General features: G+C 45.1%; 1 protein-coding gene and 1 long non-coding RNA gene across 5 annotated transcripts in view; one reads left to right on the top strand and one right to left on the bottom strand.

Annotated features, from left to right (window-relative positions):
* The window catches only part of MELK (maternal embryonic leucine zipper kinase), a 34444-nt gene extending 22604 nt beyond the window's left edge, over positions 1 to 11840 (bottom strand). The window contains exons 1-4 of one of the 3 annotated variants that reach the window (XM_081176412.1): positions 11754 to 11840; positions 3125 to 3219; positions 2458 to 2543; positions 2006 to 2122 (exon numbers count right to left, since the gene is read on the bottom strand). In XM_081176412.1, coding sequence (XP_081032538.1) covers positions 2006 to 2122; positions 2458 to 2543; positions 3125 to 3188 — 267 coding nt within the window. In that variant the 5' untranslated portion in view covers positions 3189 to 3219; positions 11754 to 11840. Of the gene's footprint in view, positions 1 to 2005; positions 2123 to 2457; positions 2544 to 3124; positions 3220 to 3555; positions 3799 to 6608; positions 6743 to 11753 lie in introns of those variants that run through there. The other 2 variants (XM_081176411.1, XM_081176413.1) reach the window with 2 other exon arrangements.
* Positions 3901 to 23310, top strand: part of LOC308577033 — a 33707-nt gene continuing 14297 nt past the window's right edge. The window contains exons 1-2 of one of the 2 annotated variants that reach the window (XR_014003364.1): positions 3901 to 4034; positions 22480 to 22637. This is a non-coding gene — a long non-coding RNA (uncharacterized lncRNA). Of the gene's footprint in view, positions 4035 to 6733; positions 6874 to 22479; positions 22638 to 23310 lie in introns of those variants that run through there. The other variant, XR_014003365.1, reaches the window with a different exon arrangement.

The following is a 23310-nucleotide window of genomic DNA, read 5'->3' on the forward strand; positions in this document are numbered from 1 at the left end:
CTCAAGAGCCTTCCTGTTCCTCTTTCCCCTGTAACTCCTTCCTAATGTCAACTGCCTGCCTTTTCTCCACACAGGAAAAGAACTTTTGTTTGTATTTTTAAAATGCTATGTTGTTGCAGTCAAGCAGGCTAACAAATCCATGTTTCTGTATTTGGTAGAGCACCACTCTGGGCACTTTTAGTGCAATATCATTTTGTATTGCCTTTATGGCATTTTATGTTTTCTTGTGTTTATATCTATTGTTGTACACCATCTTGATATTATACATGAGATGTGACAATATAACTAAAGCAGCATGAATTATTATTACTAGAGCCACTTTGCTGAATGCAGGTGTAGAGAGGAATTTTTTTATTGTGCCTAATTCTAGAACTCCATGACTGAAGTTTCCATATTATTTATTTATTGAATTTATATACCGCCCTATACCCAGAGGTCTCAGGGCGGGTCACAGAACAAAATCAAAATATAAAACCACAAAATATATAATCAAAATAAAAACAACAACCTAATAACCCCCCCACACAAAAAAACCTACATTTTAAAAGGGCATTTGAACATAGGCAAGGAGAAAAGGCTGCTTGTATTAACATGCTGGAAGAGGGTTTTGCTTGGAGTTTACATGCATGCAGGTTGCTACCAAAACACAAGGCGGCATGATGAGACACTTTTGTCCCCATCCTGCTATGTCCCCAAGACTGCAGGCACTTGATCCCCTCCCTAGACAAGTTACAGAGAAGGGGGGACTTCCAAGAACCTGACACAAAACTCTGGGACAGCATTCTTGTTGGTTTCAACAGTGCCAAAAGACCAGTTGCAAACTAACCCTGTTAGCTTGTATAGCTGCCACCACTCCTTAGGCCAACAGCTTGGGACAGGAGACCCTCAATGCCTTAATCAGACAACATTAAGATTTCAAGGAGTAAGAGGTAAAAGTTCTGCCCCAAATGACAACATACCACTGTGAAGGACCAAGATAAAGATCCTAAAAAGATGCCAATACAGTGGTACCCCGCAAGACGAATGCCTCGCAAGACGGAAAACCCGCAAGACGAAAGGGTTTTCTGTTTTGGAGGCGCTTCGCAAGACGAATTTCCCTATGGGCTTGCTTCGCAAGACGAAAGCCCATAGGGAAATCTCCGGGGACCTCTTTTAAATGCTGGTGGTGGGGAGCAAAGCCTTCCCCCCCCTCCGGCCTTCAGAAGAGGTCCAGGAAGGCCGGCGGGGGCCGAAAGGCTTTGCTCCCCACCGCCAGCATTTTAAAAGCAGTCCGGGATAGCAGGGAAGCGCTTCCCGCTATCGCGGACGGCTTTTGAAGGCAGGCGGGGGGGGGCAAAGACTTTCGCCCCCCGCCCGCCTTCAGAAGAGGTCCTGGACCTCTTATGAAGGCGGGCGGGGGGCGAAAGTCTTTGCTCCCCCCTGCCTGCCTTCCCGGGAGAGCTTTTGAAGGCAGGCGGGGGGGGCAAAGACTTTTGCCCCCCCCCGCCTTCAGAAGAGGTCCAGGACCTCTTCTGAAGGCGGGCGGGGGGCAAAAGTCTTTGTCCCCCCTGCCTGCCTTCCCAGGAGCTTTTACATCGCCCCGGACAGCGGAGAAGTCCTCCGCTGTCCCGGGCGATTTTAAAATGCCGCCCGCCAGCATTTTAAGATCGCCCCGGACAGCGGAGAAGTCCTCCGCTGTCCCGGGGTTTTTTTAAATGCTGGGGGTGGGAAGAAAAGCCCTTGTCCCCCCCCCAGCCTTCAGAAGAGGTCGGGGGACAGACTGTCCCCGGACCTGGTCTGAAGGCGGTTTCCATAGGAACGCATTAATTGATTTTCAATGCATTCCTATGGGAAACCGTGCATCGCAAGACAAAAAACTCGCAAGAAGAAGAAACTTGCGGAACGAATTAATTTCATCTTGCGAGGCACCACTGTAGTTACTGACAGGGACTATTTCAGGCTCCTGAAACATTTTAGCCTTAAGCAGCAAGTATTTTAAAAAGCAGAATGAGGTTTCAAATCTTACCTCTAGAATCATGAATATCTTCTTTGGCGTCTCAATCACCTGGTATAACCGACAAATGTTCTGGTGGCTTAAGCTCTTCATGGCTTCGATTTCTGTTTTGACGCGAGGCAAATCATCCTAAGAGATGAAAGGTTTGTGGGATTTCCAGATAATGGCATGCCACAATAGAGAAACTTCCTCTACATTTTCCCCGCCCCATCCTGTTAGATCATGCTTATGCGATTGTATTTTAAAAGCAACAATTAAATGCCACTTTAAGGTCTCAGTTATGGAAATGCACTGTCCAGGTAGTGTTAACAGAGCTCAACATAGTTCCAGAAGCTTTGATGCAGAGCTTGAAATCTGAATTCCCTTATGGCCACAAATGTGCAGTTTCACATTAACAAGTTGTACAATTAGAACCTTATTTGTACAAAGGAAACCCATCCTTTCCCAGCAAGAAAGTCACTCACCCCCAGAGACAGTTTGTCCATTATTTTTATTGCAACCTGTTCTCCAGTAAGCAGGTGACGAGCCAGTTTAACCTTTGCAAAACCACCTACAGTAAGGAAAGAAAAAAGGCAAGGCTACAGATTTAACACTAGTGATCAACTCCTTGTTAAAGATCTATATCCCTACATGGTACCATCTCTGTTCTTTGTACTTCTGCCTCAAAACCCTCTGTGAAACCTTTGTATTAACCCCTTATCTTCAACTGCAACATCCAGCCTAAGCACTAGATGCTTCTGAGTTAACATATATTTATATCTCGTATGCTTTAACAGTCCCTCTATCCCCTCTGCTGCTTCACACTGTCCACATTGAGGCCGGAAGCTCCTCTTACAGCTCTTAACCGAGAGTACAGTCCCAAATGCATTTATTGGGCTGCTCACCGCATCAAACTAGTGGGACTGACTTCTGCAAAAGCATGCTTAGATTTTGCAGTAAATCTGAAAGGAAAAGCATTATTAAATACTACCTCCCTTTAACAATCGTCTAAATTGTTTTTCATTTTGTTCATGTTGTGAGCTACTTTGGGGGACTCCCCTGCTTTTTGACAAAACAAATCTATAAAGCAAGCTAGATTTTCATAGCTCTTTATTTAGAGCAGCTTTTATTTGAAATCATCAAGGAGCATACCTGTACCAACAGTTTCGTGTAGTTCATAATACTTGAGTAGCTCCTCATAGTCATCCATAGCCATGCTGAGAGGCAAGACTTTCTCCTTTAGGCACCTGAGAGAACAGAAAAGCGACCATTGATGCCAAAAAGGTCATAGCAGCAAAACACAAAACACTATAAGTACAATATAAACATTTATTTATTTATATTTTTAATTAAAAAGAAAGAAAGAAAGAAGAACTATACCTTTCATCTAAACTGACTTTAGGGCAAATTCTACAAGCACTTTTAAATACTTGAATATATTACAAACACATTATGGTTTTTTTAAAAAAAACATGCAAGATATACCTAATAAATACTTTAGTCAATCTTTGTGAAAACTCATCACTAAAAAAAGAAGTGGCAGGGTGGGGGCAGGGAAGAAGAAGGGAAAACCAGATGATTACCAGTGGGGATGGAAACAAGGCCTCTGGGTCTTCTTGGCTGGACCAGACCTCCCTGTCAAATCTCTTTTTGATCTGTCAAATCAAAATCAGTGCAGCAGGCAATACTGCCTGCTTGAAATGGGCAAAACTAGCTCATTGGGTGGGGTAATTAATGTAGTGCCCTCCAGCTGTGGACGAACTATAACTCCCACCTTCCCCAGCCATTGACTATGCTGGCTGGGGTTGATGGGAGTTGTAGTCCAACACATCTGGAGAGCCCTACTCCTTGTTAGACCACCCCTGTCATAAGGCATAGTGCTGCTCATTTCCCAGTGACATCACAATATACTCTTGGTTACCATCACCAAGCCTCACTCCCTAGCACACCACAGCCTGATGTTTCAAAAGAAAGCTTTTACTGTCTTCCTTTTTCTTCAGAATATCCCATACCATGGGCCAGATATCTTCATCTTTGAATTGATTTTACTCAGAAAAGCTAAGTAAGAATGGCATGCTAATTTCTCATTGTTTTCATTAGGCTGCAAGAGTTATTGTCTGCCTTCCAAGGAAGGATTGCCTGATCCATTTCTCCCAACAGTGCTGCCAACCTCTAAATGCTGAAAGAGTGATACAGAGGATAAATGTACGGTACCTTCCTACCTCTCATCAAAGGGGGATACAAATGGCACATATTTGGCCTAACCTATTTCATCCCCTATAAGTGATATGCATAAGCCAAATGAAGGCATCATACGACTGGGGAGAAGCAGGATCACATGTGCTATCGCTGTCCTTGGCATTTATGTCTAGTCTCCCCCACCCAAATGATCTCTACCCTACATTCACATACATCAAACCTGCACATATACATACAGATCAACGTGCAAAAGGGTGTGATCTCACTCCCTGTCCCTGCACAGATTCTTGAACCCCAGATATCACAATTAAATCCCCAATACAGTCATACCTCAGGATAAATACGCTTCAGCATAAGTATTTTCAGGTTGCGCTCCGCGGTGACCTGGAAGTAACAGAGCATGTTACTTCTGGGTTTCGCCGCTCGTGCACGTGCAGACGGTCAAACTGACGTCACGCGCATGCGCGGAAGCGACGAAACATGACCCGTGCATGCACAAGATGCGTCTTACGTTCTGTTCAGGATGCGAACGGGGCTCCGGAACGGATCCCATTTGCATCCCGAGGTACCACTGTACAGATACAAGAATTCATGTTCAATTGCTTTCTGCTTCTTTGAGACTCATACTTTACATTTCTCTACAAGCTTGCACAGAGAGCATAAAAAGCATCATCTAACCGAAGATCTGAGTTGCCAATATTTTATAGCCCGTATTTTACATTGGCTCCTTAGCAGCAATGGAACCTCACCAACTTGGGGAACGATCAAAGATACTCCTGCAGATGATATCAGTGACCAAGCAGGAATATAAGGGTTCAGGCGATCCCCAAGGTATCCTGGATTCAAGTTGTTCAGGGCTTCATAAATAAATACAAAAACCATGAACCTAGATCAGTAGCAGATAAGCACCCAGTGCAGCTGTTTTAACAATGACATCACATGTTCTTGTAATGCGAGCTCCATGATTGAGTGGGGATTTGAACCCTGATCTCCCAGGTCCTACCAACCACTACACCACACTGGCTTCCTAGAGCACTTCTGCTATGGGGCAGCTATATAAATTAAGAAGGTAAATAAATATGGAGAAAGCAAAATGTCACTTAGAGAAGGATCTGAAATATTCCCCTTGCAGCTTGGAATCTGTTCTATTCTGGATTGTTTCATTTAATGTTTTAATGTATTGTAAACTATTCTGAGACCCCCCCCCCCTTTTAAATATAAGGTGTTATAGAAACTCATGGGGGGGGGGCGAACAACACACCTGTAAACTGCTGTAAACTGTAGGCACTGTCCTTCCATATGCCTCATTACTTGTTCTTGTTTCATCCGTACTCTGCCTTGAAGCCTTGGGCCAGTCACCATCTCTTAGCATGACCTACCTCATGGGGCTGTTGTGACGACGAAATGGGGAGAACCATGTACAGTGGTACCTCGGGTTACATACGCTTCAGGTTACAGACTCCGCTAACCCAGAAATAGTGCTTCAGGTTAAGAACTTTGCTTCAGGATGAGAACAGAAATCGTGCTCCGGCGGCGTGGTGGCTGCAGGAGGCCCCATTAGCTAAAGTGGTGCTTCAGGTTATTAACAGTTTCAGGTTAAGTGCAGACCTCCGGAACGAATTACCGTATTTTTCGCTCTATAACACGCACCCAACCATAACACACACGTAGTTTTTAGAGGAGGAAAATCCGTAGGCATGCCACCCGTAGGCATTCCCTCCATAACATGCACAGACATTTCCCCTTACTTTTTAGGAGGAAAAAAGTGAGTGTTGTGGTGCAAAAAATACGGTAAGTACTTAACCCGAGGTACCACTGTACACCACTTTGAGATCTTTGAAAGATAAAGGTGGTACTGTATATAAATGTAATAAAAAAGTGAGTTCCTGTCAGGGGAAAAGGTGGGGTATAAATATATAGAGAGAGTAGTAATCAGTGCTTTTTTCTGGGGGTACGCATACCCCTAAACATTTTATGAATCTTTGTCCTTTTACTGTATTTATAAATTTATAAAATGTTGATTTTCTTGAGTCAAAATGAGAGTACCCCTAAACATTTTATTTAGGGGGGGGGAATCACTTGTAATAATAATAATAATAATAATAATAATAATAATAATAATAATAATAATAATAATAATAATAATAGTAACAATAACCCCTTGCAATGCAGGTTAACAGCCAGAGGCACTGACTCGCTGAGCGTTTTGGGTTAAAACGCGCGTCAATAAAATACGATATTTCCCCCTCACTTTTTAATTTTTTTTTTAAATTTGCTTTATTATTATTTTTTTAATTAATTTTAATTTCCCTCCCTAGCAGGTAAACGAAGGTCTGTCTGCCGGCTCGCCTTTTACCGAAGCCGCGGAGCCCGCCCAGCGCTCGCCCGAGGGAAAAGGCCCCTCGAGCTCCATAGCGACGTAGCTCGCATTACTTACCAGGTTAAAATCACAGCAGCCACAAAACCCCTCAGCCGCCTATGGCATCCGGGCCGAGAGCAACGGCGTCCCGGAGGCAGCCAAGGATTTAAAATTCCCGGACGGCGCCAGCACTTCCGCCCTCCATCCAAACAAACGCGGCGTTCTGGCCGGAAAAGGCGGGCCTGGCCGAAAGGGCCCATGGGAGGAAGGTCAGGAGAACGCAAAAAGAGGGGGGAATGTCGGCCGTTGGTCCGCCATGATGGGTGTTCCGTGGGGTGTGTGTGTTTTTTTAAGAGAGAGTCGGTTTTTAGTTTATTTACTGATGTAGTTTTGGGCGTCACTTGAGTTTCTTGTGAAATAGAAGCTTTCCTTAGCGAACCGAATTTAGTAACGGGGAGAAAACGCCTCCTGGCCAAAGTTAATGGCCGTGCAAGGTTGCTTCTTATTTCAGTGGGAGAAATTCAGTAAAATATGTTTAAAGCGCTTAATCCTACGTGGATCGCATTTCTAACTGATTGCTGGCTAAAGAAGCCTGGGTAAATTTTGCGGGATTTCTTCCTAAGTGTAGGAGCAGCAGAAACGCCCACAGCTGCTTTGATTAGTTTGTCAAGTGGCTGAATATTTATGAAGACTTATCCTTAGGATGTTTCTAAGCACTAGTAAAATAACTGCAACTTGTGATCAAATCTAGTGTTGCACTTTCTTTTTTGGTCCGACCCCTCCCCTCTAAGGAAGTGTGGTGACGAAAACTAGTTTTTAGCACTGCAAATATCCCTCATCACCCGCTTGCCCTGTATTATGTTGCAATTGTCAAACTCAGGAGAACTCGTTGTCAGTTTCTCTAATGCCTTCGGCTGTTGCTCTTACTCTCCCCTGCTCATTGCTCTGGTAAAACTGAATGCTTTCCGTGTGTGTGTGTGTGTGTGTGTGTGTAAAATGGACAAACAGCAACTGAGCAGCCCTGAAAATGAGCATTTTTTCCCCAAAGGGAGAAAACTGGGATTTGCATAATTTCGATTAACTACCGTATTTTTCGTTCTATAACACGCACCCGACCATAACATGCACGTAGTTTTTAGAGGAGGAAAATCCGTAGGCATGCCACCCGTAGGCATTCCCTCCATAACATGCACAGACATTTCCCCTTACTTTCTAGGAGGAAAAAAGTGAGTGTTATGGTGCAAAAAATACAGTATTTAAAAGCACAGGTAGTTGGATTTAGCTTCCTTGGATCATCCAAAAATCTCACGAGGGAAATGTGCTTGTGGTCTTCCACAACAAACATGGAGAAAGCAAGGTAGTATTTTATACATCCTAGCCTAATGGGAAAATAAGTTTTAGGGGTGTGGATGACTTTTCTCTGAACGTTGCTGTGCTTATTTTATTCCTCGAAGGGAGTATTTTACCAGCATTTTTTATATATAGACCAGCTGGTGGCAGTAGACTACTGTTCATTTTCTCAACCAAACTTCCCCCAGATTTGTACAGGTCTGCAAGCCTTCAGTATTGTGCTCCATCTGCACAACCATGATTAACAAATTTGCAGCACTATATTTTTAACTGCCTTTATAAACAGTTTCGTTGTGCACATTCCAAATACCTTTGGCAGCAAATCTATCAGTTCTCAAGCATCTTAATAGCATATTTTACTGTGCTGCGAACTTTCATAGACAGAAGACAAGACAAAAACAACAACCCGCTTAGCCCTCTGTCGTTCCATGGAATCAAAACTTTCTTTTCCAGTCCAACATCCATACTGCAGGGAAGTGTAATCTTTTCCAGCACTGCAATGTCCAAGCCACTGATACAAGGGTCGTTTCCACCCCATCATGTATTTTACAACTTGGTGTAATTGATGTCAATGACATCAGTGGTTGCAAGAGTTGTTCTCTGTCTTGTACCATGTATAAACTACGTATTATTACTGGCAGTGGCGTAGCGTGGGGGGTGCCAGGGGTGCCAGCCGCACCGGGCGCAACATTTGGGGGGCGCGTTTGGCCGGCCCTCCTTGAGGAAGCAGGAACCCCACTGTCCAGGCGGAGAGACCTCCTCCCGCCGCCAGCCTTCGGAAGGCTGCTCCGAAGCCTGGCGGTGGGGCAGAGAGCAGTGGCGTAGCGTGGGGGGTGCAGGGGGTGCACGCCGCCTGCCATGCCGCCCTGGCTGCTTCAACCGCGTCCGACAGCCGGCTCGAGGCTCCTTCCGGCCGGGTCTCCCGACGGGGCGCTGCGGGCGGAGGCTCCAGCACCAAGCGCCACGCCGCCGAGGCTCGGGTCGCTGTCTGGACGCGCGCAGCCCGCCAAACGCGCCATCGGCGGCGCTCTAGTGCCTGCGCGCCAAGACCGTCCACCCGCCCCGACGGGGCCCCCCCCCACCCGTGCCGGAGGCCGGCCGACGCACTGGCCCCAGAGCCGCCCCCTCCCCGCGCCAGAAAGAAGCCGCGTCGGGACTAGCCGGGCCGGGGAGGGAGACTGAGAAGGCTGCGCCGCGACGCCCAAAGACGCGCGTCTTGGCGCAAAGGGGCCCGCGGCACCCAGACGCGGAAGGGACCCTCTCCCCCTGACCCGCCACTGAACTGCAATTTCCAGCTCCCTTGGCAAATCCCAGTCCCCAATCCCCAAGATGCTTTATTTGAGGCAGGGGTCCTTTAATTGCAAAAACAACACCACGGAGGGCAGTAGTCACCACGACGTTTGCCCCAGAGTAGAGCCGTCAGTATTAATGACCATGGTTAGGGGTTAGGGGGCGCAAATTACTTGCCTTGCCCCGGGTTTGGGGGCGCAAATTACTTGCCTTGCCCCGGGTGCTGATAACCCACACTACGCCGCTGATTACTGGACTTCTTCAGAAACTGAACACTTCTGGAGTGATGTAGCACAACGTCACTGATTAAAAAATTAATACAAATCTGTAGTTTTATGTACTTGGCTGTGATAATTAATTGTTTGCAGAGGCATCAAACAATGCAGCTTGCAACTGGCTTTGCTTTTTCTTCTTCATCGCAACCTAAAGGGATACTTTCCCCCTTTAAAAGATGTGGTAAAATGCATAATCCAAGCAGTAGCATGGTACAACTTTGGCTGGTCTGTTCTATCCTTCCCCTCATCGCTCAATTAATTTGCTAATTCTTTCCAGGGATATTTAATTACAGTCAGATCTGTTCAGTTACTGGGCAATATTTGAATCTCCTAGAATTCTCATACATGCGCAGGTGTCTTTCTGACCATTGGACTTCAAGCCTGTCCAAACTCTCTTTTATTGTTTTGATATTCTAATTGTGTGAGCTCTCCTGGAACCAGTACCACTGAAGGGTGGTATATAAATATTTCAAATAAAGTAAGCGTGGATGCTTACCTAAAGCCCTCCTGCCTGCAATTCTATGCTTGATTACCTGACACGCATAAGAGGTAACAGCCCGAGATGTGTATGAACAAAGGCTTTATATTGATTTTTTTTGAGGGCTGTATTAAATCATACTTAGTGAAACGCAACTGTTGCTTTGCAGTAAAATACATTACAGGATAAAGAACCTTTCTGTGATCTAAATAAGGCTCAGCTCTTTAATGGTATATAGTTAAAGGAGTATACTAATGCATTTTATTGCCTGACCCCATTTCTTTTACAGCAGGTGAGCCCGGCATACTTTAAGGCCATTGTTGTATTCATGTTCTCTTTTACAATACCATTAATGAATTATCATTCTCTAATTTGAAGTTTTAATTATAGCCTGGGGTGCTGCTCCCTTATTTCTGGTTAGTGAGAGGGAACTGTCTTCTTGGCTCAATCACTTGCTCTCTGTAGAGAATATAAATTTTAAAATGTATGATTGGAAGGATTTGCAGCCTTGTTTTAACTGTGATTGCCTGTTTCTGGTCCTTTTTCGTTAGCACGGTATTTGCACTTCTCAAATCACTCTCTTTACATCAATAGTCACTTAATAAGTCACCCGAAATACTTGTTGGAAAATGATTTTATGGTGTAGGCACTGACTATATTCAGTTCAAACTGCTGGAGTAGCTGTGGGGAAGGGAGGTGAATTTCATATTGGGGGTCATTTGGAAACAGATGGAACAGAAAACTTCCAGTATCATGATGCTTTTATAGAAATGGGACTGCGCTTGGAGTGCTGTGTCCAGTTCTGGCTGCCTGGCTTGAAAAAAAGAGATTGTCAAGCTCGAAAAGGGGCAGTTAAAATGATTAAGGGGCTGGAGAAGCTCCCCTGTAAGGAAACATTACAATGTTTTGGGCTTTTTAGTTTAGGAAAAAGGGAAATACATTGTGACATGATAGATATGAATGAATTGGATTGTGCTTGGGATGAAGGAAGTGGATAAGGAGAAGTTTCTTTCTCCATACTGTACTAGGACCTAGGATCATCCACTGAACCTGAATGCTGGGAAAATCAGGAAATCCTTCATCCCATAGTGTATACAGGGCCAGCCCAGTCATGAGGCAAGGTGAGGCGACCTCCTCAGGTGGCAGAATCCACAGGAGTAACCAATTCAGATGTAGATCTTTATTTCCCCCATGTTACTGATGTAGATCTTCACTAACTCTTCCTTGTCGGTCAGGGGGGGATGGGAGCCATTTCGGGGTTCACCTCAGGTGTGCCACCTCAGGTGTCTTGGGCTGGCCCTGAGTAAACTGTAGAATTAAACTCTTAAACTGTTAAATGGGTTAAACTGTAGAATTCACTGTCGCAAGATGGAGTGGTGTTTGCCAAGTTGGATGGTTTAAAAGGGGAGTAAACATATGTGGAGGCTAAGGCTATCCATACGGACTGTTCTTAATTTTGTTTTTGTTTTTTATAGTTTATGCTCATCTTGTGTGAGCCACTTTGGGAAGGCTATGCCTTAAAAGGCACCATAAGATTATTTCTACAGATGAAAATGAATAAAATATAGAATTTTCCATCAATGCCAAAATGCGGAAGAATGGACGCTCCTTTTCAACGTACTGCAAAGGAGATGGAAGAGCAGAAATCCATTTAAGGTCACGGGGAGAGAGGGACCAGGGGAAGTTAGTGCTCCTCACCTGGGCCATACCAAAGGGGCCAGGATGCACTAAGAGCCTAGAAGCCTAAACCAACAAACATTAAACTCCACTGGTCTATTCCTCCCCACTTAAAACAAGCACCCTGTGTGTGGCTTGGTGATCAACACTTACTCTGAACTCTTTCTTAGCTGCTGTGACAGTAGTGTTGATTCAGTCACAGGCAAACAAGGGCGAAAGTTGGCACCAGCAGGATCCACCATCAGGAGTAACCCAAAGATGCTTCCTGCCAACAGCCAAATCCAAGACAGTAAAAGAGCAACATTAGAATGTTGCAGCCTCCATCACAAAGAGTTGGTTCCATTTGACACTGCATTGTCATGACAACCATGTCAACACTCAACAGCATTGCAATTCTGAGCAACAACTTTCCTTTTCATTGTTAAAAATAAGAAACCAAGCAGATGCAAAATAGGAACAAATTTCTCTCCAGGCTTGTAGGGTCGTAATGGACCTTCCAGTAAATAATGAAAGGTTCATTAATTAATAAAATAAAATCCATATCTTCTATAGATGGCATCAGCATGTCCATTTCTGCCGGTTTCAGAGATTTCAATAACTACACTCAGATCATTGGCAAAGTTGGGTTTCCCCAATAGCAAGTCCCAAAGCATTCTACAGGTATTGATTAGCTGACAAATGGGATTTCAAAATATTGGGACTATTTTCTTCAATTGCATTGAACAATATCAATGCGGAATTGAGAAGTAGCCAGTTTAATTTATCCCCAATAATTTTGCACCTGTCAACTTGCCTGCCACATATGAACCAGTTCTGCATAGGGTGTCCTGTCTTTCCAACATGTAAATCATTATGTAGAAAGCATCCTATTCACCCTTACTGGGGCCAAGGGGCTGCTAATTCGAAAGCTGACTGAACATGGCACTCAGCCACTTTCAGGTGGATACTTGTCTCAGAGCTGGCTCAAGACATTTTGCCGCTTGAGACAAAGGACAATATGGCACCCTTCCATGACGTACAGAACTGAACTTGATTGGTAGCTGGCTTTAACTTCCACACTGATGATTGGACAGGACCCTCCATTGTAACTAAGGGCAGACTGTGTGGAGCACACAGATTGGTCCTCCAACATCTTACCACCACTCCACCTTGCTCCCCCACCCACCGCCTGAAGTGGCTGCCTCACTCTGTCTAATGGTAGAGCCGCCGAGTTTTCTATCCTCAATTAGCATGTTAGATGATTAATCCTGAGAGGCTGAGTTTTTCTCTCATCACTTTTCCATTCTGAAATCTTCATGGGCACATTATCTGTAGACATCCAGATGAAAGGGATCAGAATGATCATTGGTTGCCAATGTTTTAGAAGAGAGGTTCGAATCTAACATAATGGATACTGATCTCTGCGGGGTCTTGCTATTTAGCAACCCTCGTCAGCAACAAAATGCATTTTATTTTGAAGATGCATAAGAACCTAGCCAATTATCATCATCAATGTCTTTCTTTAGAAAGCAGGGGGCAGGAAGATGTGTCTGGTGGGAGTGGTGGTGGCGAGAGATGTCTGATTGCACTATCAGTGCAGATTGCAACGGGCATATTTATTCTCACTCCTGAAGGGAAAACGTTCGGTGGTTCGCTTTCACCTTTTATACAGCTTTCATTAGCCATGATTCACGAGAAAGTCAATGCAACAGGCAGGTGTGCTTTTGTTTAATGCAGGATACCATGACCCACACTGCATTTGGGTAACCGTTAACCATAACTACCCACTTGTTGGTGGGTGCAGATGAGAACCTCTTCAGCCTCTTCCAAACCAATTGCATGGGCTGTGACAAGCTTTTGGACCTATTTCAAAATATTAGGTTTTATCTTTTGAAGCCTTTCATCCCACAGAGCAAGCATACCATAGACCTCTCCCTTTACTAGTATGCTCACCTCACCCGCTCCAAGACCCCTCCATTCGGGAAGTATGGCTGTCGCCTGTACTACACAAAGGAAGGCTTTCTTTGTGGTTGAGCTGTTTCCATAGGACAACCTCCTCCAAGACGCCAGCTGTTGCTTCCTCCACGGGATAATAATAATAATAATAATAATTTTATTTATACCTCGCCCTCCCCGGCCAGAGCTGGGCTCAGGGCGGCTAACACCAATAAAATCACAGTAAAACATAATAGGGGGGAAAGGGGGGGAGTTAAAATACAGGTTAAAATGCAATTTAAAATGCAGCCTCATTTTAAAGTAGCTGATAAATCAAGACCATAAGGGGAGGGAAACGTAAGAGTCAAACTGAGTCCAAACCAAAGGCCAGGCGGAACAGCTCTGTCTTGCAAGCCCTGCGGAAAGATGTCAAGTCCAATAAGGGCCCTAGTCTCTTGTGACAGAGTGTTCCACCACGTCGGGGCCAGTGCTGAAAAGGCCCTGGTTGAAACCAATCTAACCTCCTTGAGGCTCGGGTCGTCCAAAGTGTTGTTATACCTTAAGGTCCTCTGCGGGGCATACCAGGAGAGGCGGTCCCGTAGGTAGAGCATGAGACTCAAAGAGTCATGAATTCAAGGACCACATTGGGCAAAAGATTCCTGCATTGCAGGGGAATTGGACTAGATGACCCTCGTGGTCCCTTCCAGCTATACAGTTCTAAGATTCTAATATTCTTAGCTTCCTCCTAGCTTTAGCTTTCGGGTTTTTATACAAAGCTCAGTTGTTTAGAAAGGACTTTGGCTAGAAAAAGGAATGCATTGTTGCTTTGGTAAGGGAGCCACGTTTCTGCTTTGAAGAACTGTCAAAGGATAGTCCTCTGTTTTGAAATAGCCCTCTCTTTGAAGGACTTCTGAGTCCAGACCTGGACTCAAAAGCATCATAAAAAAGGGAGAGCAAAGGTACTTTAAGATGTTCTTCTACAGTAGCACATGGGCAGCAAACTGAGCAGGTACAGTGGTACCTCGGGTTACATACGCTTCAGGTTACATACACTTCAGGTTACAGACTCCGCTAACACAGAAATAGTGCTTCAGGTTAATAACTTTCCTTCAGGATGAGAACAGAAATCGTGCTCCGGCAGCGCGGCGGCAGCGGGAGGCCCCATTAGCTAAAGTGGTGCTTCAGGTTAAGAACAGTTTCAGGTTAAGTACAGACCTCCAGAACGAATTAAGTACTTAACCTGAGGTACCACTGTATAGATATTGCTAGGCTAGTCTTTCCCCTTATGGGGAGAAGGGTTACATTTCTGTTTAAGCTATAGGGATTATTTCCAGATTTGCATCCATACATATGAACTAGCCAATTTACCATATTTTTTGCTCTATAAGACTCACTTTTTCCCTCCTAAAAAGTAAGGGGAAATGTGTGTGCGTCTTATGGAGCGAATGCAGGCTGCGCAGCTATCCCAGAAGCCAGAACAGCAAGAGGGGTTGCTGCTTTCACTGTGCAGTGATCCCTCTTGCTGTTCTGGCTTCTGAGATTCAGCATATTTTTTTTTTCTTGTTTTCCTCCTGCAAAAACTAGGTGCGTCTTGTGGTCTGGTGCGACTTATAGAGCGAAAAATACGGTAATGCAAAAAATGTGTCTGTTTTTTCCCTTTTTATTTAAACTAGACAACATTTAAACTTGCAGTATTAAGAAAGTTTGACACATGGGAACCATAAGGACAGGTGGACCCACAAGACCATGGTCAGCTACATATGCATGATATTTTTTTAAGAGCACAAAGAATGCAATAATACAACTGATTTTGGGCTGCCACCAAATTTCTCCCCAAGGTAAATTTGAGGAAATGTTGAAGGTTCTGCTCATGCAAAACTCCATAGGAATTTTACAGTTAAATCGAAAGGACTGCTGGTGAAAATGAGTGTAATTTCTCCGGGAGTGCTGTAGTAGAGGTGAAATCCAAGGCCAAAATATAGAGAATTGGGAGGATGAAACAAACCAGTTGTAGGATGCTCAAATGAAGGTTGATATTTCTCAAAGTGGGGTAGAGAGTGACACAACTCTAACTCATTTCAAATAACCAATGGGTGAAAATATTTGTTTTCTCAGGTATGATTTCTCTTATTTTATACCAAAGTGGTTCATTTCTTAGTCCATAATCTGTGATGTAAGCTACCTTTCCAATTGTAGTTTTAAGGCAGACCAACCAACCCCAGCCTATAAGATTAATAGCAGATAGATTCCCTTGCAACTTTATTTCCTGCATCTCCATCCCTCTGCATTGTTTTTGCCTTGAAAAATGACTCTGGTGCACAACAGGCCTGGCCTACAGGGAATCTCGTGGTTGTGTTACATTACCGAACGCTGACTGGCGTAAGTCGCAATCCATCAATGATCAAAGAAAGCAAAGGCAAATCAAAGAAATTTCTTGGCAGAGGGTGTTTCAACAAGCATGCTTGCTCCAGAGTCAAAAGAAGATGTTTTAAGATAGTTCCTTAAGAAGTCTTGCCACCTTTCCTGCCTTAATTTTCCCACATGCTTTTCACACCCATGTGTACAAAGCATGTTAATCAAAAGGCAACGCCCTAGCACAGTAACAGAGAAATTCTATGGTTTTCATTTGTATAGTTCCTTTAAGATGAAGGGGACTGCAGTTGCACAAATATGAATGTTTAACTGCTTCTAAAGTGTTGAGTATAGTTAAAGCTATGGTTTTCCCAGTAGTGATGTATGGAAGTGAGAGCTGGACCATAAAGAAGGCTGATCGCCGAAGAATTGATGCTTTTGAATTCTGGTGCTGGAGGAGACTCTTGAGAGTCCCATGGACTGCAGGAAGATCAAACCTCTCCATTCTGAAGGAAATCAGCCCTGAGTGCTCACTGGAAGGACAGATCCTGAAGCTGAGGCTCCAATACTTTGGCCACCTCATGAGAAGAGAAGACTCCCTGGAAAAGACCCTAAACGACTAAACAACAACAACAACAAAAGTGTTGAGCCAATCCCAAATAGCCTTCCCCTCTATATCCCTGCCGGGCAACTGTGCTCCTAAGATGGGACACCATATGCCCTAGAGGTGTGCTCAGTCTGTACTAGAAACTGGGCTTTTAGTGTTGCAGCTTCAGCTCTCTGGAATCAATTACCAGCCGAAATCACAGGCACTCAGTGTGAGGAAATTTAGGTGCCTACAGAACACTTTTTTCTTTTTCTTTTTTGGTAACGCAATTCCCAGCCACTGCAACAGAGTTTACCCTTGACAGGATAACTCAGCTGGTTAGAGCTTGGTGCTGGTAATGCCATGGTTGCAGGTTCAATCCCCGTAAGGGACACCTGCATATTTCTGCATTGGCGGCGGGGGGGGGGTGGACTAAATGATCCTCAAGGTCCCTTCCAATTCTATGATTCTATGATCTCTGGAAGATCAGTTTTGTATCTGATGAAATTGTACAGAGGTCAAATTTACATGTCTGTTTTTTCCCTCTGACCATGACCGCAGTTGGCTTGTGCCCCTACCCTGAAGGTTGCCCAGAAAGGAGTATGGCCCACAGACTAATTCCCATCTCCCACCCTGAGAACAGAGGGCTGTCCTTTGACATCACTTCAAACTGAGGACTGTTCTCTGTAAAGTAGAACACGTGGCCACCTTAATGACCCTTGGCCAGTATTTTGCAATCTAAACATTTTTCTGATTCATCTGTTAATTGTAACTGCATGTTAATTGGACCTGTCCTTTTTCTTCTATACAAAGTAAGCCTGCTGACGAGTAGCAACAACAACTTAATGACTCCAGCTCAATCCCTTGCCTGTCCTGTTAAATAATTTCAGGTAACCAGTCAAATAACTGCCTTTGCCTGAGACTACGGAGAGCCAATACCAGTCAGATCAATGGGTTGCCTCAGCACCAGGCAAGCTTATCCGTTCAGTAAACAGCAAATTTTTATTTTTTAAAAAATTTTAATCTGAGCAGTTACCCTGGGAGGTTTCTCTGTGAAATGCGAGTTCTGTTATCTTTGTGGGATTGCCTCAGAGCCTTCACACGGCTCCGCTTTGTTCTAGGAATTACATGATCAGCACGATAGCATTACACTCAAAAGAAAATAATGCCCCACCTTTAAAAAATAAAATAATCCTTAATTAAAAACATGATGGATTTCTAAAGTACGCTTCCTGTTAGGAACAGCACGCTGGAAAATAGCAGGGTTCAGATGGTGCTTTATTTCCACAGACACAAAACTCTATTTTGTTCATGGAGAGTACAGCCTAAAATACATTTTGGTTATGCATCTAGAGGGAACTTTCACAGAATTGTCCTGTGAAGCTGTTCCCCTCTAGGGAAACTTTCCACAACCGAGGTATCAGAATTCTTCTTCACACAAGGCAGACAACTTGTTCCTTTTGATGACGAGAACCACCCTAATAATTTTCTTTTAAAAAAATGAGACTGTGTATGAAAATGTGTTCCATAAAACCAGGCTGTCCAATTCATCAGACCCAGGCTGCTCTTTGAATCAGAGCAATCTTGCTAGCTCCACGCTGGTAGAACCTTGTAGAAAGACAAGTCATGCATTTGAAATCCATATCTACATGCAAATGAAATAGATTTGGTGACACCATGAGATAAGAATTAGCTGCAGGTATTGCTATGATGCAATGAAGGGCTGAAGAGAGAGAGTGGGGGCACATTTATACCATACAGCTAAAACATTCTTATACCACTTTAACAGTCTTTCCCTAAGACTGTAGTCAGTTGTTGTTGTTGTTGTTCAGTCATTTAGTCGTGTCCGACTCTTCGTGACCCCATGGACCAGAGCATGCCAGGCACTCCTGTCTTCCACTGCCTCCCGCAGTTTGGTCAAACTCATGCTGGTAGCTTTGAGAACACTATCCAACCATCTCATCCTCTGTTGTCCCCTTCTCCTTGTGCCCTCCATCTTTCCCAACATCAGCGTCTTTTCCAGGATGTATTCTCTTCTCATGAGGTGGCCAAAGTATTGGAGCCTCAGCTTCACAATCTGTCCTTCCAGTGAGCACTCAGGGCTGATTTCCTTCATAGAATCATAGAATCATAGAGTTGGAAGAGACCACAAGGGCCATCGAGTCCAACCCCCTGCCAAGCAGGAAACAGAATGGATAGGTTTGATCTTCTTGCAGTCCATGGGACTCTCAAGAGTCTCCTCCAGCACCAAAATTCAAAAGCATCAATTCTTCGGCGATCAGCCTTCTTTATGGTCCAGCTCTCACTTCCATACACCACTACTGGGAAAACCATAGCTTTTACTATACGGACCTTTGTTGGCAAGGTGATGTGGGAAATCTGAATTCCTCAGAGGTTACTTACAGCCTGTTGTGCCACATAGTAAGACTTCGTAGAGTGGAACAAGAGAAAGAAGGCTGCGCAGAATTCTTTTTCATGATGGTGGCAGCAGCAGCAGACATAAAAGGGAGAGAGATGTTTCTGGGTGGTGGCAGCAGAGGTAGGGGACATCATCAGGACAGGGTGGTTTTTGCCACCCGCTTAACCTGCCACCTGGGACACATGCCCCCACTTGCTCCTCACCCTCTTGATCTGGGCCTGCCTCCCCCCAAAAAAACTTCTACAGTTCACCCTGGTCTTATTTCAGTCTTTCATTTGTCAATACCCGCTTCTTCTCTTTGTGCTGTAACATTTTAATGAGGAAAGGAAGAGTCTCTAATAAAGGGAAATTAGTTTCCTAATCTCTGGCTAGTGCCCATGGATAATTGTTTTTAAAATTATAGTGCAAAGCGCGTTCCCACCCTTCATTGCCCTCTTTATTATCAGCTGCAGGGGGAGAGAGGGAGAAAGGAGAAAGGAGGGAGCGCTAAAGCTTTTTAAATGGTTCATTAATTTCCCATAATCTGTTGTATTTTTTTTTATTTGCGGGCCCATAATACATTGGCAAAATTGTCATTTTGAGTGATTTTCAGGGAAGCGTTGTATCTGCTTTGCACTTCCACTCATAATATTTTGCTCTTCCTCTGAATAAATAAGGGGGCAATCCTAAATATGGGAAGACAGTGTAAATGACACCACCTTAAGGGTAAACTATGCGGGTGGCACTGTAGGTTAAACCACAGAGCCTAGGACTTGCCGATCAGAAGGTCGGCGGTTCGCATCCCTGCAATGGGGTGGGCTCCCATTGGGCAGTCCCTGCTCCTGCCAACCTAGCAGTTCGTAAGCACGTCAAAGTGCAAGTAGATAAATAGGTACTGCTCTAGCAAGAAGGCATATGGCATTTCCGTGCACTGCTCTGGTTCACCAGAAGCAGCTTAGTCATGCTGGCCACATGACACGGAGGCTGTACGCCGGTTCCCTCGGCCAATAAAGCGAGATGAGCGCCGCAACCCCAGAGTCGGTCCCTTTACCTTTAAGAGTAATCTGGTATAAATTATGCCAGATCCAAACTGAGTGCAGGAGCCCCTGGGAAGCTGACCTAGCCTCAGCTCTGCAGAGAGAAAAGAAACCAAGAAAAAACAGCTCAGCCGGCATTTCCATAGAAATGAGGTGCACCTGTTCACATGCAGGGGAAAGTTCCTAAAGGCCCTTATCAGGTATCTACAAACTGTGAAGTTGCTCTGAGAGAGCTTATGGGAAGTGCCTCAAAGTCTCCAATGCATGAATGCAAATAAACAGGGGACAGAGTGAAAAGAATGTGGACTCTTATGAAGCGAGACACCATAATTACAACAATAACCTTTATTGAACTAACAGAACTGAACAACAGGGGCAAAGCAACTGCTTATAAACATTTCAGAAGGCCTGGGCCATGCCCACTCTCAACATGATTGGTTGTCTAAACTCCCAAGCTGCGAATCATAATTCAGAGTTTAAGGGCCAATGGCAGTAGCCCAAACCCTGAAGTGTTCTGTGATTGGATTTCATGTATTGATTTAGAACCCAAGGGCTCAGAATCCTTACTTCAGACTCATGCTCAGGCAAACACAGATGACTGAATACGTAACACAGAGCGCTTCTGGTGTCCGTTGCAATGCTCACTGCAGCAGCTAACCGGCCCATGCCACAAGCATCCACACCACACATTCTCTGGCATTTGCACAGCCTCACACAACAATAGCGTGACCCAGAAAGTAGGTAAACATATGCATGTGGAGCACATTACCACACCCATGTCACACAACTTGCAAGCTCCCCTAACACAGGCTGGCTGGGCACAACTGAGCCAAGATGGGGGATCTATGCTGGCATGTCTCCTACTATGCTCAGGTGGGGCCCGCGTTCCACACAACATTGGGAGGATAATGTGTGTGCAATGTCATGCACATTGTGAATCACACTGTAAGGCCTGCCACAGCTGTGGAGAGCCCAGTGAGGCCTGCTGCTGCAAGGGCCCAGCCCCTCAAGGTGGGGGTGGGGGCTCAGTCCCATCCCAGTAGAGTTTTGGTGGGACTGAAGACACCTCAGTCTTGTACAGTTGGTGCCTATGGGTGGGATTCAATTAAGGTAAAGGGACCCCTGACCATTAGGTCCAGTCGTGACCGACTCTGCGGTTGCAGCGCTCATCTCGCTTTATCGGCCGAGGGAGCTGGCGTACAGCTTCCGGGTCATGTGGCCAGCATGACTAAGCCGCTTCTGGTGAACCAGAGCAGTGCACGGAAACAGCGTTTACCTTCCTGCCGGAGTGGTACCTATTTATCTACTTGCACTTTGAGGTGCTTTCGAACTGCTAGGTTGGCAGGAGCAGGGACCGAGTAACGGGAGCTGACCCCATCGCGGGGATTCAAACTGCTGACCTTCTGATCAGCAAGTCCTCTGTGGTTTAACCCATAGCGCCACCCACGTCCCACAATTCATTCAATTACATACCAGCAAATTCAGGTTGCACAATTAAAGTTGATTTGATACTCTTGCTCAACAATCCTTCTTCTCTCCCCAATCAGATTTTTTTGCAAGAAGGAAAGTGGAAGGGAAATGTATCGAAAAGTGTGAGATCGCTGCATGACACAAGGTCATCTCACTTCCCCACAACCAAATCAGAATCAGTGCACAATAAACAGCATCTGTTGCCTAACCTCCCCACAAACTTTGTGCAAACAAATCAGGATGAATATTCATAAAACAGGTTGCCTGGAAGTGACCAAGGTTATCCTTCCCATGTTATGATTCACATTGTAGAAATTATTTGCAAGAGCCTTCCTATAAATAAAGCTAGAACCCTCAGGTGACCTAGTTAATTCCTATCGCTTACAGAATTGATATGCAACCTGAGATGAGCTAAATTTAGTAGTGTTTATGTGGCAGGTTTTCAAAAGAACATCTGGCATGTGATAAATGTCTGTTTCCTCCTCCTTTTTATGGTGAGCTTGCTTAAAAATAAAATAAAATAAAATCTCCGATGACGCAAGTAGAAGGGCGGAAGTAGTGCTGATGTGATGTGGAGGTGATGATGAGCTCTCTTTTCTAAAAAGCAACCGTCTTACCTGAAAGCTGCATATTGTCATGGGTGGCGCTGTGGGTTAAACCACACAGCCTAGGACTTGCCGATCAGAAGGTCGGTGGTTCGAATACCCGCGACGGGGTGAGCTCCCATTGCTCGGTCCCAGCTCCTGCTCACCTAGCAGTTCGAAAGCACGTCAAAGTGCAAGTAGATAAATAGGTACCGCTCCGGCGGGAAGGTAAACAGTATTTCCGTGCGCTGCTCTGGTTTCACTAGAAGCGGCTTAGTCATGCTGGCCACGTGACCCGGAAGCTGTACGCCAGCTCCCTCGGCCAATAAAGTGAGATGAGTGCCGCAACCCCAGAGTCGGCCACGACTGGACCTAATGGTCAGGGGTCCCTTTACCCTTTACCTTCAACAGTGCTTAGGTAATAGAAGAGCCGGGAGCCAATGAGACACAGTCAGTTTGGACAGACAGCACAAATGAATGAGTTTGATTGAACATTTTTATGGCCTTCAAGCAAGGCAACACTTTTCTCTACTTCAAGTATGAAGAACATGGGACCCTTCAGATGCTGTTGGACTTCGACAACTTCCATCAGCCCCAACTGGCATGGCCAATTGCTGGAAATGATGGCAGTTGTAACTTAGCGACACCTGGAGGACCACAGATTCCACATCCCTGCACCAATCCAAAAATGTATAGGTACGGCAATGTGTCCTGTTTTGTTGCCTGATGAGAAACAGGAAGTGCCACCCTGCTCTGCCCTACTGCCCACCCTGCCTCTGCTGGCATTGCCACCCTGCCATCCACAGCCACTGGTGGAGAAGCGGCTCAGGCATCGGCCACTGATTTCTAGTGCGATCTCACATGAAATCAGCCTTGATGCTGGTGCCTCTTTGCAGTGGGTGGGAAACCTTGGAGGCTTTTGCTGCCTGAGGCAGCTGCTTCACTCTGTCTCATGGGTAGGCCGGCCCTGTGAATAGCTACTAAACATAGCTCCTTGATGTGTACTAATAGCTTGGAGATGTTTCCTCAAGGACTTTTGAGGGCTGGCACACTCATCTGCTCTAGTGGGGGGCTTTAGCAGGAAGCATTTAACAAGTGGTGCTGTGTGGCACTCCACATGGCATGCCCAAACTTGCCAACATTCCCATCTTGATGATGGTACATGAATGATGGGGGCACCATCATTAAGATAGGGATGCTGGTGAGCTTGACTCCTGGCTTGGAATTAGTTTTTGCCACCTCCACCATGAGTAGTAGGGGCAGTGGAGAGCCTTTTTTATATTAAGAATGTGGGTGAAGGCAGGCTCTTGCTAAGCAATGGGGAGGCCCATTATGGGCAGTTTCCCACAGCCAGAGTCAAACCTCCTTG

The sequence above is a fragment of the Podarcis bocagei genome, assembly GCF_964188305.1.
Source record: "Podarcis bocagei genome assembly, chromosome: 17".
In the NCBI taxonomy this organism is placed as follows: domain Eukaryota; kingdom Metazoa; phylum Chordata; class Lepidosauria; order Squamata; family Lacertidae; genus Podarcis; species Podarcis bocagei.